The sequence below is a fragment of the Salminus brasiliensis genome, chromosome 18 (genome assembly GCF_030463535.1).
Source record: "Salminus brasiliensis chromosome 18, fSalBra1.hap2, whole genome shotgun sequence".
Classification (NCBI taxonomy): domain Eukaryota; kingdom Metazoa; phylum Chordata; class Actinopteri; order Characiformes; family Bryconidae; genus Salminus; species Salminus brasiliensis.
The window spans coordinates 9,444,017-9,466,849 of record NC_132895.1 but is presented as its reverse complement, the minus strand read 5'-3'; the positions used below and the strand labels follow the sequence as shown (position 1 = coordinate 9,466,849).

General features: G+C 41.2%; 2 protein-coding genes and 1 non-coding gene across 3 annotated transcripts; all 3 read left to right on the top strand.

The window, feature by feature from the left end:
• The first annotated feature begins 233 nt into the window (after positions 1-233).
• On the top strand, positions 234-10,058 carry LOC140539343 (retinol dehydrogenase 12). Its single transcript, XM_072662041.1, has 6 exons — positions 234-1,054; positions 2,786-3,025; positions 4,257-4,346; positions 4,501-4,689; positions 6,592-6,701; positions 9,713-10,058. The coding sequence occupies exons 1-6, from the start codon at positions 892-894 to the stop codon at positions 9,890-9,892; spliced, it is 972 nt and encodes a 323-aa protein (XP_072518142.1). The 5' UTR covers positions 234-891; the 3' UTR covers positions 9,893-10,058.
• Positions 10,059-14,686: 4,628 nt separating this feature from the next.
• Positions 14,687-22,780, top strand: nop56 (NOP56 ribonucleoprotein homolog). The gene is made up of 12 exons (XM_072662352.1): positions 14,687-14,768; positions 16,584-16,673; positions 16,989-17,103; positions 17,299-17,463; positions 17,877-18,075; positions 19,038-19,225; positions 19,452-19,603; positions 19,829-19,929; positions 20,214-20,362; positions 20,568-20,689; positions 20,871-21,032; positions 21,988-22,780. The coding sequence occupies exons 1-12, from the start codon at positions 14,766-14,768 to the stop codon at positions 22,222-22,224; spliced, it is 1,683 nt and encodes a 560-aa protein (XP_072518453.1). The 5' UTR covers positions 14,687-14,765; the 3' UTR covers positions 22,225-22,780.
• LOC140539970 (small nucleolar RNA SNORD57) lies at positions 20,725-20,791 on the top strand. The gene has a single exon (XR_011977868.1). It is a non-coding gene; the product is annotated as a small nucleolar RNA SNORD57 (small nucleolar RNA).
• Positions 22,781-22,833: the final 53 nt, after the last annotated feature.

Genomic DNA, 22,833 nt, shown 5'->3' with positions numbered 1-22,833 from the left:
ATAATAGACTACTCAGAAGCAGGCCAGATTTTAGGTCAGATAAGCAGGTACCAGTAACATTACCTACATTCAGTCATCAGAGTTAATGTTTGAGTGGTAGGTCAGTATTGGAACAGTTCGTACTGACAGAGAGAGAAAGAGAGAGAGAGAGGAAGAGGGAAAGGGAAAGGGAGAGGGAGAGGGAGAGGGAGAGAGAGAGAGGGAGAGAGAGAGAGCGAGAGAGAGAGAGAGAGAGAGCCCTGCCCCCAGCAACCAGACATAGTGCAGAGCGCCTGGCTGTTTTGTGTTAAGACTGCTGAGCTTTTGGTGCTGGACTTGGACTTGCCTGTCTTAAATGCTGGACTTTGCTGTATTTCATTGCTGGACTTGGACTTGGCTGTCTTAAATGCTGGACTTTGCTGTATTTCATTGCTGGACTTGGACTTGGCTGTCTTAAATGCTGGACTTTGCTGTATTTCATTGCTGGACTTGGACTTGGCTGTCTTAAGTGCTGGACTTTGCTGTATTTCATTGCTGGACTTGGACTTGGCTGTCTTAAGTGCTGGACTTTGCTGTATTTCAGTACTAGACTTGAACTTGGCTGTCTTAAGTGCTGGGCTTGGACTAAGCTGTCCTTAAGTGCTGGGCTTGGACTAAGCTGTCCTTAAGTGCTGGACTTTGCTGGATTTCATTGCTGGATTTGGACCTAGCTGTCTTAAGTGCTGGACTTGAACGTAGCTGTCTTCCAGTGGTGAACTTGAACTTGGCAGGCATTCAGTGCTGGACTTTATAGCATTAGAAGAGTTGGACTTTGTCTCCCTTCGTTGCCACACTCTTCAGGTCTATACAGGACTCTAAAGGACTGTGACAGATCTCTCTCTCTCTCTCTCTCTCTCTCTCTCTTCATCTAAAATGTCGTGGCACTATACAGATCTCTTCTCCCACCCACTGTGGTTCGCCTGTACTGTGGTTCTGGCCGCGGTGACCCGCATGCAACGGAGAGGCAGGTGGGACCCGCGCTCATGTACTGTTCGGCTCACGGGCAAAACTGCGATAGTGACCGGAGCAAACACAGGTAGGCTTGGTACAACATATTTGTTCTGCTTGCATATCCCATCTTAGAAATGTTCAGCTTGAAATGGTGGGCCCAGAATGCAGGTTCAGCCAAGCTACAGCACCCCTGGAGCAGGACCTTGTTACTGGAAATGGCTATCAATGCCACAACCCTGTGATCAGTCACCTAGCACTCAAACTACCAAGCCATCAGTGCCATATTCCATTAGCTGTAAAGGCCCACCACAAACAAAGGGATCCTTACAGCATCTACAGTAGACTTTACAGTACATACTGTAAATTTGTATGATTTGGTTTCAGTCTGTGGTTTCTCCTGCTGGAATCTCCTGCTTCTACTGTGGACCATAAATGGTCCTGTAACTCGACTTTATCCAGAGAGGCTTAAAGGGAAATATGTCAGGAAGTTGCTATTTCTTCCAGATGTTTAGGTTTCAGCATAGTGGGCCAGTCTGGTTCATTTTACTACTCAGCCCAGCGGGTTTTATAAACATTACATTACACATTAAAATACATTTCAGCCTCGAAGTGTGTAGACTAAGAAATACCTGTGGACAATAAAGCAAAAATGAAACAAAGATAAAAGAAATACACATGAAAGCGTTACAAAACAAATGTCAATCATAGAGAGTGGCAAAAAGGATCTACGGTCCCAGTCTACAGGAAATGTTTGTCACGCTTGTGGTCAAAAGATGAAACTGACGGACAGGGACTGGGAATGAAACCCGCTTCGCTTCCAGGCAAGAATTGCTACTAGAAGTCATAGCAGGTGCTGTGTATTTTCATTCACCCAGTTTTGAGTCAGCTACGAGATCAAAGCGCCATCTGGTGGTGCGGACGTTCTCAGAGGGTCAATAAAAGAGCAGACCATTATATCTGACCCATTATATCTGACCCTTTTTTACTGCCTGGAGAACCACTCACCTTTCTTTATTTTTTAAACCTGCACTGAAGAGCCCATTCAGAACCTAGTGGAGGCTAATGCTAATGCCAACACACACACAAACACACATGCTATAGAATCCCAAATCACACACAGCACATTCACCCACTATAAACCAGTTATTACCCACCAATAGACCAACAACTACAGAAAGTCCAGAGTGTGTACCACTACACACCTTACACACACAGGACGTGATTAGACTGCAGTGTTGTAAAGGAGCTGGGAGCTGATTGGGGAGGAGAGTCAGACTGGATTATAAGATATTAAACACTATGAAACAGTCATTTTAAGAAAAGTCTCAATTAGTCAAAATCAGTCAGTCCAGAATGTCTCATTATAGAAACTGAAAGTAAAAATAAAGAGATTTACTATAAACGTATTAATCAGCAGCACCTCCCAGAAGGCCGTTGTGATAACAGTCTTGATCAAATGTAATCAGTTGTCTCAGAAAACAATGGTCAGAACTGACCAGATCTTTTCTGTGGATTTCATAGATGTGAAAGCTAGGCAGTAGAAAATACTGATGCCTTTTAGGTTTGATGCTGGTGAAGACATCAGATTGATCCTTGGCCTACATCCCCCTCTCAGCTCAAAAAAGCAATATGGAGGCTCATATTTTAGATACATGGGAGAGGCATATTCAGTAGAAAAGACCATCATGGTATTTGTCCACACTGTACAAACGAATCAATCGTTCTGTATTTTAACTGAACCTTTAGCTCGTTGTTCACACTCTGCTCTGCCCCTCCCTCTCTGTCCTATATTGTCCTGTTTGTATCTCTATTACAGGGATAGGAAAGTTCATTGCCCTGGACTTTGCACGACGTGGAGCGCGGGTCATTCTGGCCTGCAGAAGCGAGGCTCGCGGGACAGCGGCAATGAATGAGATTCGCCAACGTAGCAACAACCAGAACGTTCATCTGCGGCTGGTCGATACGTCGTCCCTCCAATCAGTCCGCAAGTTTGCAGCTCAAATCCTAGAGGAGGAAAAACAGCTCCACATACTAGTCAATAATGCTGGGGCTTCAGGTATGCCTGTATTTAACAGCTTTCCTGTGTCAGGGCCTGACTGATACACTATAGTGCCAAAAGTATTCACTCACTCATTCAAATCATTGCATTCAGTTATTCCAATCAATTCTATGACCTCGGGTGTATAAGACCAAGTACCTAGGCATGCAGACTGCTTCTACAAACATTTCTAAAAGAGTAGGTCACGCTTCTCTGTATGGCAATCCAATGGACAAGTCTGGGTTTGGCGGTTGCCAGGAAAATGGTACTTGTCTGACTGCATTGTGCCAAGTGTAAAGTTTGGTGGAGGGGGGATCATGGTGTGGGGCCTTCTTGTCCAACATCAGTGTCAGAATGACCTCACGAATGCGCCTTTTGGAAGAATGGTCACAAATTCCTATAAACACTAAACTCCTAAACCTTGTGAAAAGCCATCCCAGAAGAGTTGTTATAGCTGTAAAGGGTAGCCCGACATCATATTAAACCCTATGGATTAAGAATGGCATGTCACTCAATCCACATGCGTACTAAGGCAGGCGAGCAAATACTTTTGGCAATATAGCATACGATTGGTTGTCCCAATTAAATTGGGCCGTTGCTAAAGATCCACGTATTTATCGGTATCACTAGTTTTTGACATAAATAAAAAATTTACCCATTTTTATTCCCAATTTAGCTGAGCTGACCCACCCATTCACTAGGACTTTCCCTTCCCACTTGCAATGACTATGAAAGTGAGGACAAGCACATGCCTCCTCAGATATCAAGGAAAGTCAGCCACTAGCTCTTTTTTTTAACTGTTCCCAATGCAGCATCACTAGTCAGCCAATGTGCTTGTAGAAAAGCGCCAGATCCCCAGCTCTGATACACCAGCCAACAGACCCCTGTGCCAGCTAGCATCACACTGGCAGAAAATAAACAGGATTCCCAAGATTTCATTTCATTAATATCCAAATTAAAAGCCTGTAGCCACGATGAGGTGTATGAAGCCAATGCAACTTAATAAAAGAATTGCAGAAGTTTATTATACACTTATCTTATGTTACTAAAGTTAGTCAATACATCAGCCTTTGTGGATGCCACCCAAGTGACAGTTTGGTACCTATTCATTTTTATCTGAGAGTGTATGAGAAAAGATTGTATGACTGTATAGAAGGTGGAAAACGTTGAACACTTGAGCTTCTGGGTGTTCTGGGTGTCTTCTGCTTTGAGCTGGAATGTTAAATGGCCAGATGTCTTCTGTGTGCAGGCCTTCCCAGGGGAATCACCTCAGAGGGACTGGATATGACCTTCGCCACTAATCACATCGGGCCCTTTCTGCTCACTTATCTACTTCTTGGTCAGACTTCACCTCTCTTTGAACACTCTTTGACTCAGCAACGCTCCTGCTGCAAATGATCAGACCACTGCAGCATGTTTCAGTTTCACCATGATGTCAGTGTAGTGTTTGTGATCTTGGGTTTGCCGTTGCTCTGTGCTCTGTGCTCTATCAGATCTCTTGAAGAAATCAGCCCCAGCGCGCATTGTGAACGTTTCCTCAACAAATCACTGGAAAGGAAAGGTGGACTTCTCTCATTTCCGTGGGGATAACTTGGATTATGGGATGGACAGCACGTACAATCACACCAAGCTCCACAATATCCTCTGGACTAATGAGCTGGCACGCAGACTGAAGGGAACAGGTAGAGAACAACACTGCACATCCACAAAACAATTACAATAATAACAATGACAAAAAACAACAACAGCAGCAGCAGCAGCAACAATAATAATAATAATAATAATAATAATAATAATAATAATAATAATACATTTGTAAAATGAAAAGTGCTTGGGAGCCCATGAAAGGTGCAGCCATTTAAGCATTAGCCCAGTCATTGGGAGATAGCTGGAATTCAGCAGAATTAGCTTTGTTCTCTGGGTGGGTAGGATGGTTCTCTCATTCCAAGCCCATTTACAATAGTTATAAGAATAAAACATAAACCACCAAATAGCATCAAGCATACCATAAAACACTGCAGTCAAACATAAACTGCAAACGCTACTAATAAATAAATAAATAAATAAATAAATAAATAAAAATGGTTAACTGGTAGTCAATAGCTGCCAAACAGAAAAGCATGTACTACATAATGTTTACAGCATTTTCCTGCATTCTTAAATTACATTTGAATATATGTAAAATTACAAAAATAATTCATAATTAAAGTTAATAATATTGAGATTCATCACCATACTTACGATTTAATACAATTTATTTTTTCTTGGTAATTATAGGGTAAATTAATGTGTTTGCACTGTAAAACAAAGAGCACAACATTAAAGTCAGAGCCTAATTCAAATTCAGTAGAAAAACCACACATTTATAGAAATTGTCATTGTCATTTTACAGAGATAATCTCTTATTTTACAGGTCTTTTCTTAATTTTACGATCAAACCCTTTCAAATCAGCTATGACAAAATGTTCTGCAGACTAATCCAGTTATTTTACAGATTTGTTCTAATTATTACAATTACCTTTAACAGTGCTGAATGTGCTGTACAATCTTGATGTTATGTATACTAAAAATTCAGGTTGTTTCTATTTGCAGCAGGAAGCACTCTCTTTCTGACACACATAAATCACATTTTGGGACACATATATGACATTGACATAACAGGCAGACCACACAATACACAGACTGTGTAATAATAATAAAATGATTCAAATAAAATTTATTCTATGAAATTCTATAGTAGAAATTCTATGATTTCTACTATATGCAACCGTATTTCATTATGAAGTTACATGTAAGCACTTTTCGAGGCAACCTTGTGTTCCGCCTGGCACTTTCACGAGAGAAAGCACAGCATCCAAATTTTTCATCTGTCCTTCTTCCCTTCTCTGAGCTCATTAAGAGTGTGCTCCATCAGTTCAAACAGGGCTTTCTCATGTGTTCTCGTTTACTCTTGGCATCAGGGTACAAACGAACCACAAACTGAGAAAAACAGTTTTGCAGAATTTACTGAAAGGAAAATGAAGTAATGATGATGACTTATATATGAATTATAAAAAAAAATATATTAATTAATTAATGGAGTAGAACATAGTAAGCATCCATTTCTTTTAAAAATGGCATGGTTTGATGGCTCTACAGTATAGGCATATAATAATAAATTATAATTTTTTATAATAATATAATAAATTGGGCCTCCGAAGACCCCGTGAGCAAGATTTCAGTCCTTAGTGTGAAAAACGGAGAATATAAAGCTCCCAGTCAGAGCTTAGACACTCCACTCCATTTGACCTAGATTTGACCTTGTCTCCTTGCTCAAAACATCACCTGTCAATTTTGTAAATGTGTAAACTTTATTGCTAGTCTAGAGCAATGCCAGGTTCTAAAGATGTAATCCTACAAATCATTCATTTTGTTCAGGAGTAGTCTCAAACCTGAATTTCAGAGAAATTGCCTGCAGCCATTTCAGAGTATTAATATCACAAAAAAGTGTGTGTGTGTGTGTGTGTGTGTGTGTGTGTGTGTGTATGTGTGTGTGTGTGTTTGTGTGTGTGTGTGTGTGTTTCTGTGTGTGTTTGTGATTTCAGATGTGACTGCAAACTCTCTGCATCCAGGTATAGTCATGACAGAAGTTATGAGGCACTATAACTTCATTGTCCGGCTGATCTTCAACATGATTGGAGTTTTCTTCTTCAAGGTAACTTGCTAACCAGCTAAAACTCGGGTCAATTCGGGTCAATTCAAGTTAAAGTTTAAAGCAGAAAACAATGTTAATAGGAGTAATAATTACTGTGGACCTTGGCTTCTCTCTCCCACTCTCTCTCTCTCACACTCTCTGGTGTGTGAGTGTGTGTTTGGGTGTGCAGGCTCGTGCTCACACTTTACTAGTAGAAGGTTGCAGGATTACAGAGTTTGTTCCCTTGCTGTTTAAATAAACAGTTGCATTTTCTGATAAAGCCGTTACAGGCATGCATGACGCATCTATTGTTACACTACGTTGTAGAACCCCCACCGTTCCTCTTAACTGTTCACAGTCTCCTGGAGCAGGATGATTGTGTTTACAAGAAGTGTCAAACAGAAACGCTGTCCTTGTTGGTGTGTTTTTTTACACAGGAAAGTAAAGTCGGATCTCATCTTTTTAAAATGGAGACGCACTGTAATAACAAGTGTAAACAGAATCCGGTAGATCCAGATACTATCCAGATAGGGCATTGAAGCCCACTTCTGCTCTCAGTGCCCATGCTAACACCTGTCCACCAACAAAACCAGCAACCATGGACATGCAAGCATTAGAACTGGACTTAGAGGGATGGAAGAAGATCTCCTGGTCCTAGAGTTCTGTTTTCATTTAGATCACATGAACGGACATGTACATGTGCACTATTTACTTTTCCTGGGATATGCTGGTACAACAGGTCTACCTCACAAATTACAGAACTTAAAGAATCTGCTGTAACGTCTTAGTCTTGTAGAGTGAGCATATTAGCAGGGACTCATAACTGGTGTAAATAAAATAATAAAAATGAATCATTTAAAAATGTGATTCCAAACTTTTGAGTGTGTAGTGCATTAGAAAATGTGTGCCCAGTGCTGCAGGGCTTTATACCCCTCTATCATCCAGATGTGTGGCTGCTCCAGAGCTTCCTTTAATGTTAGCAATGCCTTTTCATGGCGATTAAACAAGCTGTGCTTGCACGACTAAATGCCTGTGTCAGTAATGGGTGCACCGTAATGTAGCTGAAATATATATTATAATAATAATAACTCATTTAAAAAGTGACTCATTCAAAACTTGATTGTGAGTGTGTAGACAATGTGCAATGTGTTTGCACAGCAGCTAAAAAAAAGTGAGTAAATATGCAGCAGCTGTACAAAGTATGTGGACACCCACATGAAAGCGTGTACAGCATGTGTTTAGAGGAAAATAAGCCATCTAAAAGAAAAGCCAGTTGCAGCCAAGGATTGCATAATTCAAAAAGGGCCATCATATTTAGTCATCAGTTCCTGGGAACACATGCACATGCAGCTGTTTCCAAAAAATCAATACAGCTCAAATAGACTCAAAAAGAGAGAGTGATATGACGAACAGATGTAACATTCTTACTAATCCAGAAAGGGCTAAAGGAAAGCCAACACTACTCTCATTTCCTCTGAAATGAACCTTTATAAAGTAGAACAACCAAACCCATTTTTGTGCTATTATTAGTCCATATTGGTTTCGGAGTGACGACAGTGTAATTTATGGTGGATGTAGAATGAGAAGCATTAAAGCAATACTCAGAGTCAGTGTTGTCCTTCCTTCACAGCACAGCTATGTGTTAAACAGTGAGTCAGTGTGGTTCCTCTGGGACACAGTTGGCGTGTTTATACTTGTGTGTATTACAATCCCATCACTCAAATCACATTTAACGGTGGTCAGAAACAGATGTCCTCTACATTTAAGACAAGTGGACAAATAGGATGTGTTTTCTATGATTGGATAAGCAGAAATTCACCTGTCGAAGAAAAACAAACGATAATACGAGTGATGTTTACTGTGGATCTTGGCTTCTCTGTCCATATTGCTTCACTCATTCCTGCTCCTGTGTGTGTAATTGTGTAAGCGCATTCATGTTTGCAGCCGTATTACAGTATTACAGAGTTTACAAAGTTTGTTATCTGCCGTTTTTAATAGTCCGTCACATTTTCTGATAGAGCTGTTGCGATAATGTGAGAACCAACTATTGTCCCACCACACTGTAGAACCCCCACCGTCAACTAGCTGAACCAGCGTGACCAGATGAGCTGAGCTGGTCATGCTGGGGTTTTTTTTTTTCCAGCAGGGAAGGTGTAATGTGAATGTGTGTTATGTGGTTAGTGTCCCTGAGAGCCTCAAAGCTGACGGTTTGTCTCTTGGAGCAGGACAGTTTTGATGAGAAGCTGCTGTTTACAGCTCACAGTAAAGCGGAAATGATGTACGGGTTGCTGTGCTTTTCACACAGGAAAGTAACATCTGGATTTTAGTGGTCACACTGGAGACGCATTTTAGCCCCAGGGCTATACCCCTCCATCATTCAGATGTGTGGCTGCTCCAGAGCTTTCTTTTATATTGCCAATGTTTTTTTATGGATATTAAACAAGCTGTGCATAGGCAACTAAATGCCAGTGTCTAACTAAGTGTCAGTAATGGGTGCATGGTAGTAAGTAGTATAACTCACTCATTAACAGGAGTGTCTGGATGCTTCTATACATATAGTGTATTGTGTATCCCAGAAGTGCACATGCACTGTCATGGATCATGCATGGCAATAAGTAAATACCTTTAAGACTCCTTATAAGACTCCTAACGCTACATTCTCCTACCATTCAAATGTAAGTCACTCTGAATGAGAGTCAAGAACCATTCCTGTGTACGTAATATTTGTGTATTTCTAACAGAATTCAGAAAACCTCTGTCTGTCTGTCAATATTTTTGTGGAACGTTTTCACATTCTTCAGTCAGACTTTATGCTAATTAAGCTCTAAATTGAGTTTCAGATATGGGACTACTTTTCCAAGGGGGATGGATAATTAGCAGTGATTAAGTTTTTGTTTTTTTGTTTTTTATAGGCTGTGCTGAGTTGCCATAACAACCAGAGCCAGAGTTTAAAGGGTTAAATCAGTGTGAACTACATTCCTGAAATTCCATCCCCTCAAAGCTGTGTTTGTGTTCATGTCTCTGTCTCTCAGTCTTCGGAGGAAGGTGCATTCAGCTCGATCTACTGTGCCGTGGCAGAGGAGACTGAGGGAATCACGGGGAAGTATTTCGACAGCGACTGCTCGCTTGTCCTCCCGGCTCCGCTGGCTAGAGACCCTGCTATAGCAGCCAAGTCTTTTGAGACCTGTGAGAAACTCACAGCTAAGCTTTAAACCATTGATAGACTATCAGATATCCCCCCCTGTAAAAAAGTACAGCACTTCAGAACGGCACTAAAATGCAGGTCTTATTAATATTATATATATAATGTCAAACTCTTGATTGATTTTGTTAGAATTTTCTTTTGAAATATAGAAATAAATTACAGATGCAAATACATTTCAACAATGTGTGTGTGTGTTTGTGTTTGTGTTTGTGTGTGAGTGTGTGTAGGGTCGATCGATAGCAATAGATTGCCTTGGTAGATATACAGTATATTGACAAAAATATTAAGACAACTGCTCATTCATAGTTTCTTCTCAAATCAAAGGTATTAAAAAGAGTTTATCCTGCAGTCCAGGGAAGACTTTCTACTAGATTTTGGAGGCACACTGCGGTGAGGATTTGATTGCATTCAGGGAAAAGAGCGTTGGTGAGGTCATAATGTTACATCTTATCCAGAGCGACTTACATGTTGGTTTATCTGCTCCAGAGAGTCCTATTCTATTGGCAGACTAAACAAGCTGTCTGTTTGTGCATTTACACATCTGTGTCAGAAATGGATGCACCTTAAAATAGCTAAATGCATTCAGTAAGAGGGGTGTCCACAAACATTTGGACAAGTAAAATATTGCTTTTCTAACACTCATTCGCCTTCTGTTGAGCTTTGCTTTCAAGTACATTCCACATCCCTCTGCCACATTCCTTGTCTATGAGGTCTAAGATAAGACTGACCTTTTCCACACTGTTTAGTAAACATTCCTTTAGTTTACTGTTAAACTGTTTTCCTTCTTTACTGTAGTGTCTGTCCTCCAACAGACTGTGAGCTTGCTAGTTGAGATCCCTTTCCCCCTTTTTCTTCTTCTTTTTTCAGAGACTTTGGGGCCTTGAAGATTCTTTGCCACCGGATGACTGGTTGTTGTGTTTAGGAAAAACACTCACTGACATTAGATAAGACACATCCTGTTGCTGTGGGAACTGCCAAAGTGGATCCCCTCGCATTCATCTGAGCTGCTGATGCACTCATATTAATAGGCGTTATCCAATAGTTTTAATAAACAATCATAAATATCCTTCATTTTAATAGAACAACTGAAAAGTTATGTGCGTTTCTCTCTCTCTCTCTCTCTCTCTCTCTCAGTTGTGAATGTGTTGACCTGTTGATATAATTTTGCTCTGTTTTATCAAACTATTTATGAAATTTTGTCTTACTCATGCTGTGGAAAATTAATAATCATAATCATTTAATGGCGGATTCCAAGCAAGTCCTCACAGCAATGCTCCAACATCTACTGTAAAGCCCTCTCAGAAATGTAGAAGCTGTTACTGCAGCAAAGGGGAGGGACTATTCTCCATATGTTTTACATATTACTGACCTGCGATTTAGTCTACCAGTGTTTTGTTGTACTGCACAACCCTGTGTTAGTACAATGAAAATGAAGTTGAAATGGACCATTCCTATCAAAACCCTGGATTTTGGAAGAAACCCTGGATGCCGCTGGACTAAGATTACATAATCTTATATACACAAGTGTTATTATTACAGTTCCTATGTCTCAGGAATCAGCGCATTAACACTCAACATTCCTAAGAGTCTGTGTAGGAAGTCACGGAAGGAAGCAGTTACAGAACAGGAAAGAAGTCATCAGACCTGAGAAGACTAATAATAGCTCAAACTTGAAAAGTAATAGCAAAGAGGAAAGGCTGGAGAGGATGTAGAGGGGCTGTGGAGAAAAGATACCAGAATATGCAAAATTATATGCGCTATATGGACAGAAAAATATGTCCACAGATATTTGGACATATAGTGTATATGTCCTGCAGAGCTCAGATCTTTACAGAACAGTGAAAAGATCTCACTGCGCCATTTAGACTCTGTGCAGGTCAGTTGTTGAGATAATCACTGTGTATCAGGAGGTAGTGGCCTTAGTGGCCACGCTTTATTCATTTAATCCAATCAAATAAATGTTTCCAATCAAAACAGCCAAGTGGTTCGTTAATTTTACAGCATCAGGATCATTCAACAACTAAACCCAATAGAGATCAGTTCCAGTTCAGTCTGTCCACACTTTACCTGCATCACAACTTCCTTCAGGGGACAGGATACCAGCCTCCAGCTCATATAGGTGTATTTCCAGCAGAGGGCGTAAAAGTGCAGTATTTCTTAATGCATTCCAATCCAAACAACTGGGGGGGGGGATTAATTCGTTATTCATTGATTGACTATTCATTATTTGTGAAAGAAAACTTTGACACTGAAGGAAAAAGCATCAATACGCTTCATGTGAGACTCTTGATGGAAAATCAGGAAGATCAGACAGTTCTTATTAAATGGGACTTCAGATCAATTTGAAGAAAACAGTTCATTCTGTCATAAAGAGAAAAACTGCTTGAAGGTTTTTGCATGGCAGTGCTGATTTATTTAAAGACGTTTCTGAGACATGCAACAATCAGTGGGAGAATTAAATAAATAATGATTAAACAAATTATTTAATAATTAACAAATAATTTAGAATGTGTAACTGCAGCAAAGGGGAGGGACTATTCTCCCATATTTTACCTATTGCTGCACCACGATTTGGTCTACCAGTGTTTCATTGTACTGTACAACCCTCTCTCCACACTTTACCTGCATCACAACCTCCATCCTTTGCAGGATACCAGCCTTCAGCACATGAACAGAAGTTTGCACAGAGATTTACCCCCACAATATGAGCTCTGTTTTAGAGGTTTATGTGCATATACGTCATTAGAAACACATTGAATAATGTTGAAGTCTGGACTCTGGGTGGTCAGTTCATCATTCTGCTTCCCTGTTTGGTTTGCAAATATTTTGGTATTATATTATATTATATTACATTATATTAAGAGCGTCTTGATCAGCTTCATGCTTTCAGACCTACAGCGTAGAGCCATCTTCTCACAGTGGAAGGATGGACACAAACACTTGGACCTGGAGGCCCTGGGGGCAGTTTTGGTTGTCTGACAGGTCTGGTTTGGTTGTTTTCTCAAGTTGTTTTTTAAGCTCTTAGTTTTGGAAACTGATACTGCATTCAAGCTGTGTCCGTTTTATCAGAAAATACAAAGAACCACATGAAAACGCTCTGAAGCCTGGACTGCCCAAAACCTGTTTGCTGTAGAAAAATACAGGCCTGTTTTCTTTGCTCTTTTTAGTGAAATACATCATTCTACTTTCCAGAATGAAAGGCCGGGACTGGACGAGAGGTTTTAGACTGTTTGGGTTTGGAAACTTTGAGTTTTCAGTTGTTAAACTCCAAAAAAAAAAAACTGGGAAAGGAGTTTCACCTAAGAGAATCTCACCGCCCAACGTGTACTTGGAAGCACAGGAAGCACAGGAAGCACAGGCATAAAGACCAGCAGGGGAGAGTTTCCAACTCTCCCCTGCTGGTCTTTATGCAGTAGACGACATACGGGTGTGTTTCCAGCAGAGGGCGTACAAGTGCAGCATTCCTGACTCCAAACAACTGGGGGGAAAAGTTAATTGATTATTAATTGAATAATTATTAATTGATTGATTGATTATTCATTGTTTGTTCATTGATCATTACATGGTCTAAATGAAGTGAACCTATCTGGGTTTTCAGTGTAGAGCCTGTGTAAAGGACCAATACCCTTCAATGTGAGGGCAATGTGAGACTCTTGATGGAAAATCAGGAAGATCAGAAAGTTCTTATTAAGGAAAAAGTGAAAAAAAGACTTCAGATTAATTTGAGGAAAACAATTAATTATGTTATAAAGTGAAAAACTGCAAGGATGGAGATTTTGGAGGTTTTTGGATGGCAGTGATGATTTATTTAAATACATTTTTGAGACATCTGTTCAACATCAGTGTGATAATTACAATTACACATTACAATTAAATATCTGAAATAATGATTAAATAATAATAGAAATAATAACAATAACATACAACATATCTAAAAATTAGTTTCATAAATAAGAAACTAAATTCAGATACACGCTTTGTACTCCCTGGTAAATTATACATGCACTGTATGCACCAGAAAAATACATACAGATTTCTAAGTTTGAAATTTAAAGGCGACTCGGAGTATTCAATTCAATTCGACTCAATTAAATTGCATTTCTATAGGCTTTTCACAACAAATGTTCTCACAAAGCAGCTTTACAGAGATCCGGGTCCGAGCCTCTTTTGAACAGACAAATAGTGGCAACAGTGGCGAGGAAAAACTCCCTCGGATTGAGAGGAGGAAGAAACCGTGAGAGGAACCAAGACTCAAAAGGGGAACCCATCCTCCTCTGGTCGACACCGGATCATAACAATAATAAGCAAAGCAGATATAAAAACAACACTAAAGCAAAACTGTGCCGACAAGCCATACAAGATGAAACCATGAGTGAGATAATAAAGTCCATGCAGTTAAACAGTCAGAAGCACAGTCAGTCATGCAGTGAGGTGAGGATGGATCAGTGCAGGGCCCCAGAGCAGGACAGTGGGCAGCAGGGTAGTGGAGAGTCAGGTCTGGCGGTACCAGGATCCAATAGGTAGGCAAGAGCAGCCAACCACAGTATAAGAGGTTAAACAAAACCTGCTGTGCATCAAATATGATACAAAATAAATGTGATATAATATATATATATATATATATATATATATATATATATATATATATATATATAAAATTGATCAGAAGGCCAAATAAATACAAATATTCTGTAATTTCTTTGAACATTCAGACTTTAAAGGGTATTTAAAGTCTCTTGGGTTTAAAGTCACGTGGGTTTCAGAAATCTGAAATCTCGCGAGAGCAACAGGTCAGCTCCACATGGCCTCCCCCCCTCAGCACATGGACCTTCTTTCTGCAGGAGCTTCAGGAGGAGCAGCAGCGCAGCGATCAGCGCAAGATGGTAAGTCTTCTACAGCCTTTATTTACATATATATCTTACATCCAGCTCGCATATGATCACATAACTCCTTTATCAAAGCTTTAGTGGAGCTGTGTGCGGTGTGAGTGTTTTAATAATTTCAGATAGGTCCTTTAAATAGTGTAGTACTGCTACAGGTCCTTAGCATAGGCAGCTAGCTGAATTATATTTAGTTAGTTGTGCTGTTGCCTTTATTATTTCATTAATTTAAACAATGATCTCTGTCCTTATGGTCACTTATTTTCCCTTCTATCTTGTCGGGACTATAAATAGCTGCTGCGGTGTTTCTCACGGGATCTTGTTGCGTTGCTGCTGCTGCTACTGCTGCTACTGCAGCCAGGCCTCGGCCTAGTGAAGTCGGGTCTTTCCGGACAACGCAGCACAAAGAAAATACCATTTAATCTGTGTTTAAAGCGTTATAGTCCCTTAATATCCACTATTTTTTAATAATACCTCTTTAAAAGTGTCCAGAGTCTGTAGATTATGAAGAATGTGATCTGCAGGAGAAACACGTGGAGCCTCAGCCTCCGACATGCGTTTGAGGCAGTTGGCTAATGCTAATGCTCCTGGTGCTAATGTGCGATTGAGCCTTTTGTTTGTGGCTTAACTTCTCCAAAATCATACCCCGTGTTTAATCGTGTTAAATATCTCCTATATGCACAAGAGAAACCCAATATTAAAGTTAGCCAAGTTATATTTCAGCTATATCTCGAGCTTAAAGCTGCAGAAGCAGTTCAGGCGTAGACCACGTGTTTGGCTCTAAGCAGCACTTCTTTACGAGGCTCTGCTTAATGTGCTGCTACAGGACTGACACTGACTTCAATCCATGATCTTTACTCTCCACACTTACTCTAAACATTTAAAAGCTGATAAATAAGGTTTAGGAATCCGTGATTCTTAATGTGTGCTAAATCTGTATAGTGTATAGAACAGATTTCTGGTTAAAGGTTCCCCAGATACTTAATTGTATCTCATCAGGCATGCTTTGGACTTAAGACCATATTTTTTAATTTTTAACTGTGGATAATCATGCTAATACATGGACATTTAACATTGTTAAAATTGGGGCAAAAATAGTACACTTTTGTTTTTGTTTTTTCCGCTTCCCTTATGGTGAAAGTGGACAAAATGCCTGTATATAGGTGCAGGTTCCCAATGCTACCTCATTTACTCTTTGGTCACCAAAGCACTCATGTTTCGGGCCTTTTTCCAAAGTAACTTGTAAATGTGCTTGACTTTTAATGTCAATTCGTGGCTTGTGTGAATAAACTTTAAAAAAAATGAGGTCTAAACGTGCCTCTAATCTTGGTGTCCAATACAAGTCAGTGCTGATGCCAAGATCCAGAAGATTTATAATACTCATCCGGTACTTTCACTAAGCTGTGCTTGAACATCCAAAAAAAAAAAAGTGCAGAAGTATCGCACAAATTGAAGTCTTGTGGTGCAGATATTTCTTTGCCTAAATCTGCCAATACCAATATGACTGATGAATCCTCAGCGAGAATGAATTTTTGTCTGAAATTGACTAGAGTGAAGCCCCTGTCTGCTGAGCCCTGGCCATGTGTAGGTTAGCTCTTGTGATAGTGTTATGGCCTGGGTTACTCTAGTTCAAGATGTTAAGAGCCACTGCTAGAAGAGGATTAGTTCTGTGGTTCTAAAAAAAAAAAAAAACTGGACTACTGTATGAAGTTTAGGGATTTACGTGTGCAGACCTAGTGATGGAGGTTGCCACATGAATTTCTGTCTTTTAGACTAGCAGAGGGACTGATTTTCATTTATTTTGATTCCTCCCTCCAGGTGCTCTTACACGTGCTGTTTGAGCATGCGGCGGGCTATGCCCTATTCGCCGTCAAAGAAGTGGAGGAAATCGGCATGCTTTTGCCACAGGTAAATTGTGATGGTATATTGTTATCCGACCATACGTTTCCAGATACTTTTAAAATATTTGTTGGTGACTATTTCCATCCACACCGGCGTCGATCATTGCAGGGGCATGCTAGCCCTGTGAAGGAACTGCAGAGGTTTAGGCCAAAATTACACTACTCCCTATGTAGTATACAGTGTGGATCTTCTTGAATCTCAGCCTTTAAGAATATCTGGATACATGTGGACGAGACCTGTATCTTGCTAAAACACTACTGATGCGTCGTGCTGCTGAGCTTGTTCCCTGTACAGCCTCTAACGTTCAGGTTTTCTGCTCAGGTGGAGGAAAGCGTTCTGAACATTGGGAAATTCAACAGTGTTGTGAAACTGGCAGCTTTTTTCCCTTTTAAGTCTGCACAGGCTGCACTCGAGAACATAAATGCCATTTCTGAAGGTAAGTGAAATCAGGTTTTGGGAAGTTTGGCAGTGTGGCTCAGATAGTGATGTAAACTATAGTCTGTCAATCCACTGAATTACTGTGCTGACAACATATCATAACTGAATCTGAGCGTGAAACAAATAATTTGATTGAAATAGTAATTGATTTAACCTGTAACGCAACTAACTTGGTGGTTCGTGCTTTTGTTAGGAGTCGTCCATGCAGACCTTAAACTGTTTTTGGAGACCAACCTGCCTTCTGGAGGCAAAAAGAAGGCTATGCTGGGGGTTGCCGATGGCAAGATTGGAGCAGCACTGCAAGAAGAATTGGGCCTGTCCATCCAGACTGGAGGAGTGGTGGCAGAAATACTGAGAGGTTTGGGGAATTTCTCTGAATTTCATTAGCTGGGTTTCCATCCAGCTGTTGAATTAAAAAAAAAAAGAAAGAAATGGTGTTGAACAATTTCTTGGTGAAAGATGTTTTATGGCTGTATTTAGGGCAAAGATGCATTATAATTGGCTCCATTAATTTTTTTTTACCAGCCAAAAAGAAAATATGCAAAGTTATCTCAAGTTTAGCCATTTAACACATGGATGGAAACCCAGCTACTGTGCTGTACAGACATACTGAAGGTTCCTCCACTGTAATGATGTGTTTTTTATCTACTGACCTCTGATGGCTAATACTGAAAAGCTGAACAGTTGGGCCTCAATTATGAAAGCGTTGTTCTAGCCATGCCACGGTCTTTTACTGACTTTCTCTCTCTCTCTCTCTCTCTCTCTCCTCAGGTGTGCGTCTGCATTTTCATTCCCTGGTGAAGGGCCTGACTGCTCAGGCTGCCTCCAAAGCCCAGCTTGGTCTGGGTCACAGTTACTCGAGGGCCAAGGTCAAATTCAATGTGAACAGAGCTGACAACATGATCATCCAGTCTATTGCTCTTCTCGATCAGCTGGACAAAGACATCAACACGTTCTCCATGCGTGTGCGGTATGTTGCTCGTTTTGAGTGGAGTTGCTGTGCTGGTAAACTAATCTCAGGCTCGGCTGGCTGTCTTTGCGTGGTGCGAGAGCCTGAGTACTAACTGGTTTTAAAAGCAAGGTTTGCCCACTAACCTTAAGGGTTGTCTAATCTGTTTGCATCCTTGTGACAATTCATAGGCATTATAATCTTATGGTCATATGGCAAACCTGTGGATGTACCGGCTACCCTAGTGTGGCTTGTCATTTGTCCAGAGAAGCTAAATAATATTGAGAGATCTAGTTATTTTTGCCTTCTTTTCCTGCATTTTGTCGTGCGGCGACAAGGAAAGAAGGACCAAAGAAATAAGCATGGTACCACCCCTGGGCAAAGAGCGTTTGCATGCTCCTTACTGCTGGGGGCTGTGAGTACTGTCCACTAGAGGTGCCTAGAGGACACCAGAGGGTGCTCCCTGCATCACCATCGTTAAAGCAAAGAACAGAATCGGGGCCTAAAATACCAGTTCCTGGTCCATTAAAACATGCCGGGATTAGGACGTCTTGATCATTGGGCCTCCTGCTTTATCAAGAACCACACTTAAGGCATTGCCATATTGCTGGGGTGTGTCTGCTTGTGTGTGCATTGAGGTGTTGTGTGTCAGTGCTGTTTACATTCTTTGGCCTCTCTCCGGTGGGTTAAAAAAAAACTACACTGGTTGAGGGTCTCAAAGAATGTGAAAATGCACTCTGCAGCCTCCCAGTGCTTACCACAGACAGCGCCCCCTACTGCGCTGACTGTATAGAAAAAGGAGGGACACTAAAGGCCGTTCTTGGGAATGCTCAGTCTGTCAGTTTGGCGGACCACCACCTGGGGCGGAGACAGCCAGCCTGGTTTGGATTAGACAGCAGCACTACTCCGGTTTGAAGTTCGTTTTCTACTAATGACCTTGGTGGTGATGGCCTTGTTTTAATGTCCTTCATTTCCTATTTTAGTGAGTGGTATGGCTACCACTTCCCAGAGCTGATTAAGATAGTCAGCGACAACGCAACATACTGCAAGCTGGCCAAATTGATAGGGAACAGAAAGGAGCTGAGTGAGGAAAGCCTGGAGTCGCTGGAGGAGGTCACTATGGACAGTGCTAAAGCACAGGCCATCCTTGAAGCTTCGCGCAGTTCCATGGGTAAGAGATGGTAGTTTAGACTTGGAGAATGACCGCCTCAGATGTTATGATGTTATTATAGTCTGTCAATCCCCTGAATGCATGTGCTGACAACATATTATTTAACTGAACATCTGAGCAACTTTAGAGAGACAGTGAAAAGTAGCTCACTGGTTCTCCATTTAAAAAAGCTTTATTTTGTAGCTGGTAAAACATTTTTCTTATGAATATATGGGCTGTTTTTCAGGTATGGACATTTCTCCTATTGACTTAATCAACATTGAAAGCTTCTCCAGCAGAGTTGTGTCCCTCACAGCGTACAGGCTGGAACTGCAGGAGTACCTGCGCTCCAAGATGGGCCAGGTGGCCCCCAACCTAGCAGCGCTCATTGGAGAAGTGGTATGTATTTTAATTAACACATACTTTTCACTCAGACATGGTGAAATTAACTAAATGTCCAAATCGGCTTAAGTGTAGCACTGGAGTTTTTAGGCTAATGTAGTGGTCAGTGTTCACCCAATGGTTTAAGGCACAGCAGTGTGAGACTACACTTGGTTGCAGGTCAAAGTTTTAATCCACTTTATGCTCAGACTAGCGCTCTCTAATGCCGTTTTATGCTTTTAGGTTGGTGCTCGTCTCATTTCCCACGCTGGCAGCTTGACTAACCTGGCCAAGTACCCGGCCTCCACGGTGCAGATCCTGGGAGCGGAGAAGGCCCTGTTCAGGTACTGGGGCTCCCCTTCCCTGCTGGGGTTTCAGGCGGCTGTGGTGATGGCAGGGCTGGGGCGAAGTCGCAGTGGTTGATTTGAGTGTGTTCATGAACATGCACGCCAAAAGTGATCCCACTTCTCTAACGCTCCCCCCAAGTCTGAACAGCCGCCCAGGGCTCTTGAGGTAGTTGCTGTAGAGCTAGCACTAATATAGCCTGTGTATCCTGGGCCAGCACATAATTTAATTCAGTAAACTAACGTAGTTCTGTAGGCTGTTGTAACTCATTTTGTTAATCCAGGGCACTGAAGACCAGGGGGAATACGCCGAAGTACGGCCTCATCTTCCACTCCACCTTCATCGGCCGCGCAGCTGCCAAGAACAAGGGTCGCATCTCCCGTTACCTTGCGAACAAGTGCACCATCGCCTCTCGGATTGACTGCTTCTCTGGTGAGCCGTCCTGCTTGTTTACAGAGATAGTCGAGATGAAGTTGGCTTTCTTGCTGTGATGTTTATATTTTTCGTCATCAGTATTCCACCCCTTTATGGGAGTGGGTGTTGACCATTTTACCCTGAGCAAGTCCATTTAATGTAACATCTGCTCCTGTGATGATTAGATGTGCGTCACTGAGTCTTTGTTCCTACCTTGTTTCAGAGGTACCTACCAGTGTGTTTGGAGACAAACTACGCGACCAGGTAGAAGAACGTTTGTCATTCTACGAGACTGGAGAGACTCCGAGAAAGAACCTTGATGTCATGAAAGAGGCCGTAGTAGAGGTGAGTTGATGATTGTAGTGTTTACAGTTTACTGCTGTGAGTGATGACTCTTCTTCCCTGACTCCAACATGGAGGTTAAAACTGATTTAATGAGCCTGACGCAGCACTTTAAAATACCCAACAGCTTTTAATTTAGGTGGACAACGGGGGCTTTGAATAACTGTGTGCTTTTCCTTCGCAGGCGGGTGAAGTGGCAGCAGAGATCAAGCGCAAACTCGAGAAGAAGGAAAAGAAGAAAAAGAAGCGTGAGAAGAGAAGACTTGAAGCTCTGTCCACGGCTGAGGGAGAGGAGGAAGAAGTCGAGGTCAAGAAGGTCAAAACCAATGGCGATGCTGAAGCCCAAGTGAGTGAAGTCACTGTGTGCTGGGATGTGTGTTTATTCAGTTAGAAATCATTTCTGGCTGTCCAAAAATTTTTTTGCCCCCACGAATTGCAGTGACACTGCTTCATCCTGTCCGCATCCCCAAGTTTTCAGAGAATGTGCAGAAATGCGGATGAAATGAACGTTGAGTACGGACAGAAGGCCGCTTCCATATCTGTTGGGCGTAAATGAGCCTTTGCTGTATATGGCAGTATTTCAGGCCTGGATATTTTACAAAGTTGTCACTCCCTTTGTTTTTGAACATTTCTGTCCATTCTGAGATTAAAATGCTTGTATGACCATGCTAGCCCTGTAGGGGAAGATAATATCCCATAGAGAAAATCAAAACGCCTTGAAGAAGGCAGAGGTTCAATCCCAAATTACATACTCCCTATGTAGTGTACTATACAAGTCCTGCAATTATGGATTCTAATCTAATATAAAGATGGATTGTCATGTCAATCTGACATCTAGTGCAATTAATGTATAGACAGTTTTGACTTGTGTAGTGTAGTTCACCATGTAGGGTTTAAGGAGATGTTCATGAAGCAGCCTCCCTAAGAAATGATCATGATTGCAAGTCCAGTCCAGTGGCAATGTTGGCCTAGCAACTTGATACCAACTGTTTGCTGATTAACTTTTTTTTTTTTTTTTTTTTTTTTTTACACTAAACTATTCTTTTACATCACTCCTAAAACACAAACCTAAATTCTTGCTTTTGCAGCTGCACCCTGCATGACTAGACTAGAGCCAGGACCTCCACATGGTCCTGTCTCTTTAAATGACATGCTAGAGAAAAGCTCCTCCGAACCATTGACCAACTCTTCTCAGTGGGTTTGGTCACTGAAGTGAGCAGGACAACTCTCAGAGTTGCTTTTGAAGCTTGCTTGTATTTCTGGTTTGGTTCTAATGTGCTTTCTTTTTGGTTCCTCTGAAGGAGAACGGAGAGGCTGAGGGGACAGTTGTGAAGAAGAAGAAGAAAAAGAAGGCAGCTGCTGAGAATGTGGAGGAGGAGGAAGAGGCTGCAACAAATGGTGTGGTTGAGGCTACTCCTGCTAAAAAGAAAAAGAGGAAGGTTGAGGTGGTGGACCCAGAGCCTGAGGTGAAGGAAGAGGAGCCTGAACAGACAGAGAAGAAAAAGAAAAAAAAGAAAAAGAAGGGAGAAGATGAATAAGAGGATTCCGTCCTTCAATACTGAACTGTTTTTGTACTGTACAGCTTTATTTTTGGGGTTGGACTGAGAATGGTCTGACTGTGTATGACTGTGTGTGTGTGTGTGTGAAGAATGTGTGATGGGAGCTTTGGCTTCTAAATTGTGAAAGGAGCAGTAAATGTTTAAAATGTGCTACAGCCTGATTTGTTGATTTTTGCCCCCAGTTTATGTGCAGACTGAAGATCTATGATTTAACTGTTAACTGTGCCTTGAGTTCAAATTAAGTGATCAGGCTCTTGCTATAATGCTAGATATTGGGTAAATAAATCTGGAAAAAATCTGGAACATTCTGTGTAACTGTAGTCAGAATTGAAGCCTGAATAAATGCTATAATAGATGTGCATGTGGTTTCAAAAGCTTCTGCTATGTAATCTGACTTAATACAAACCAGTATTTGAGTGAATTGAATGACTGGTCACTTCAAGTGCTCACTTTGTGTGTAACAAATTGTACAAGTATAAAAGGGGGTACTGCTATGTAACTGCTCAATTCCTTTATAATAAAATACATAACCTTTTCTTGTGGATATGTGGTACCTTGCACTCTGCAAAAGAGGGACAAAAATAACCA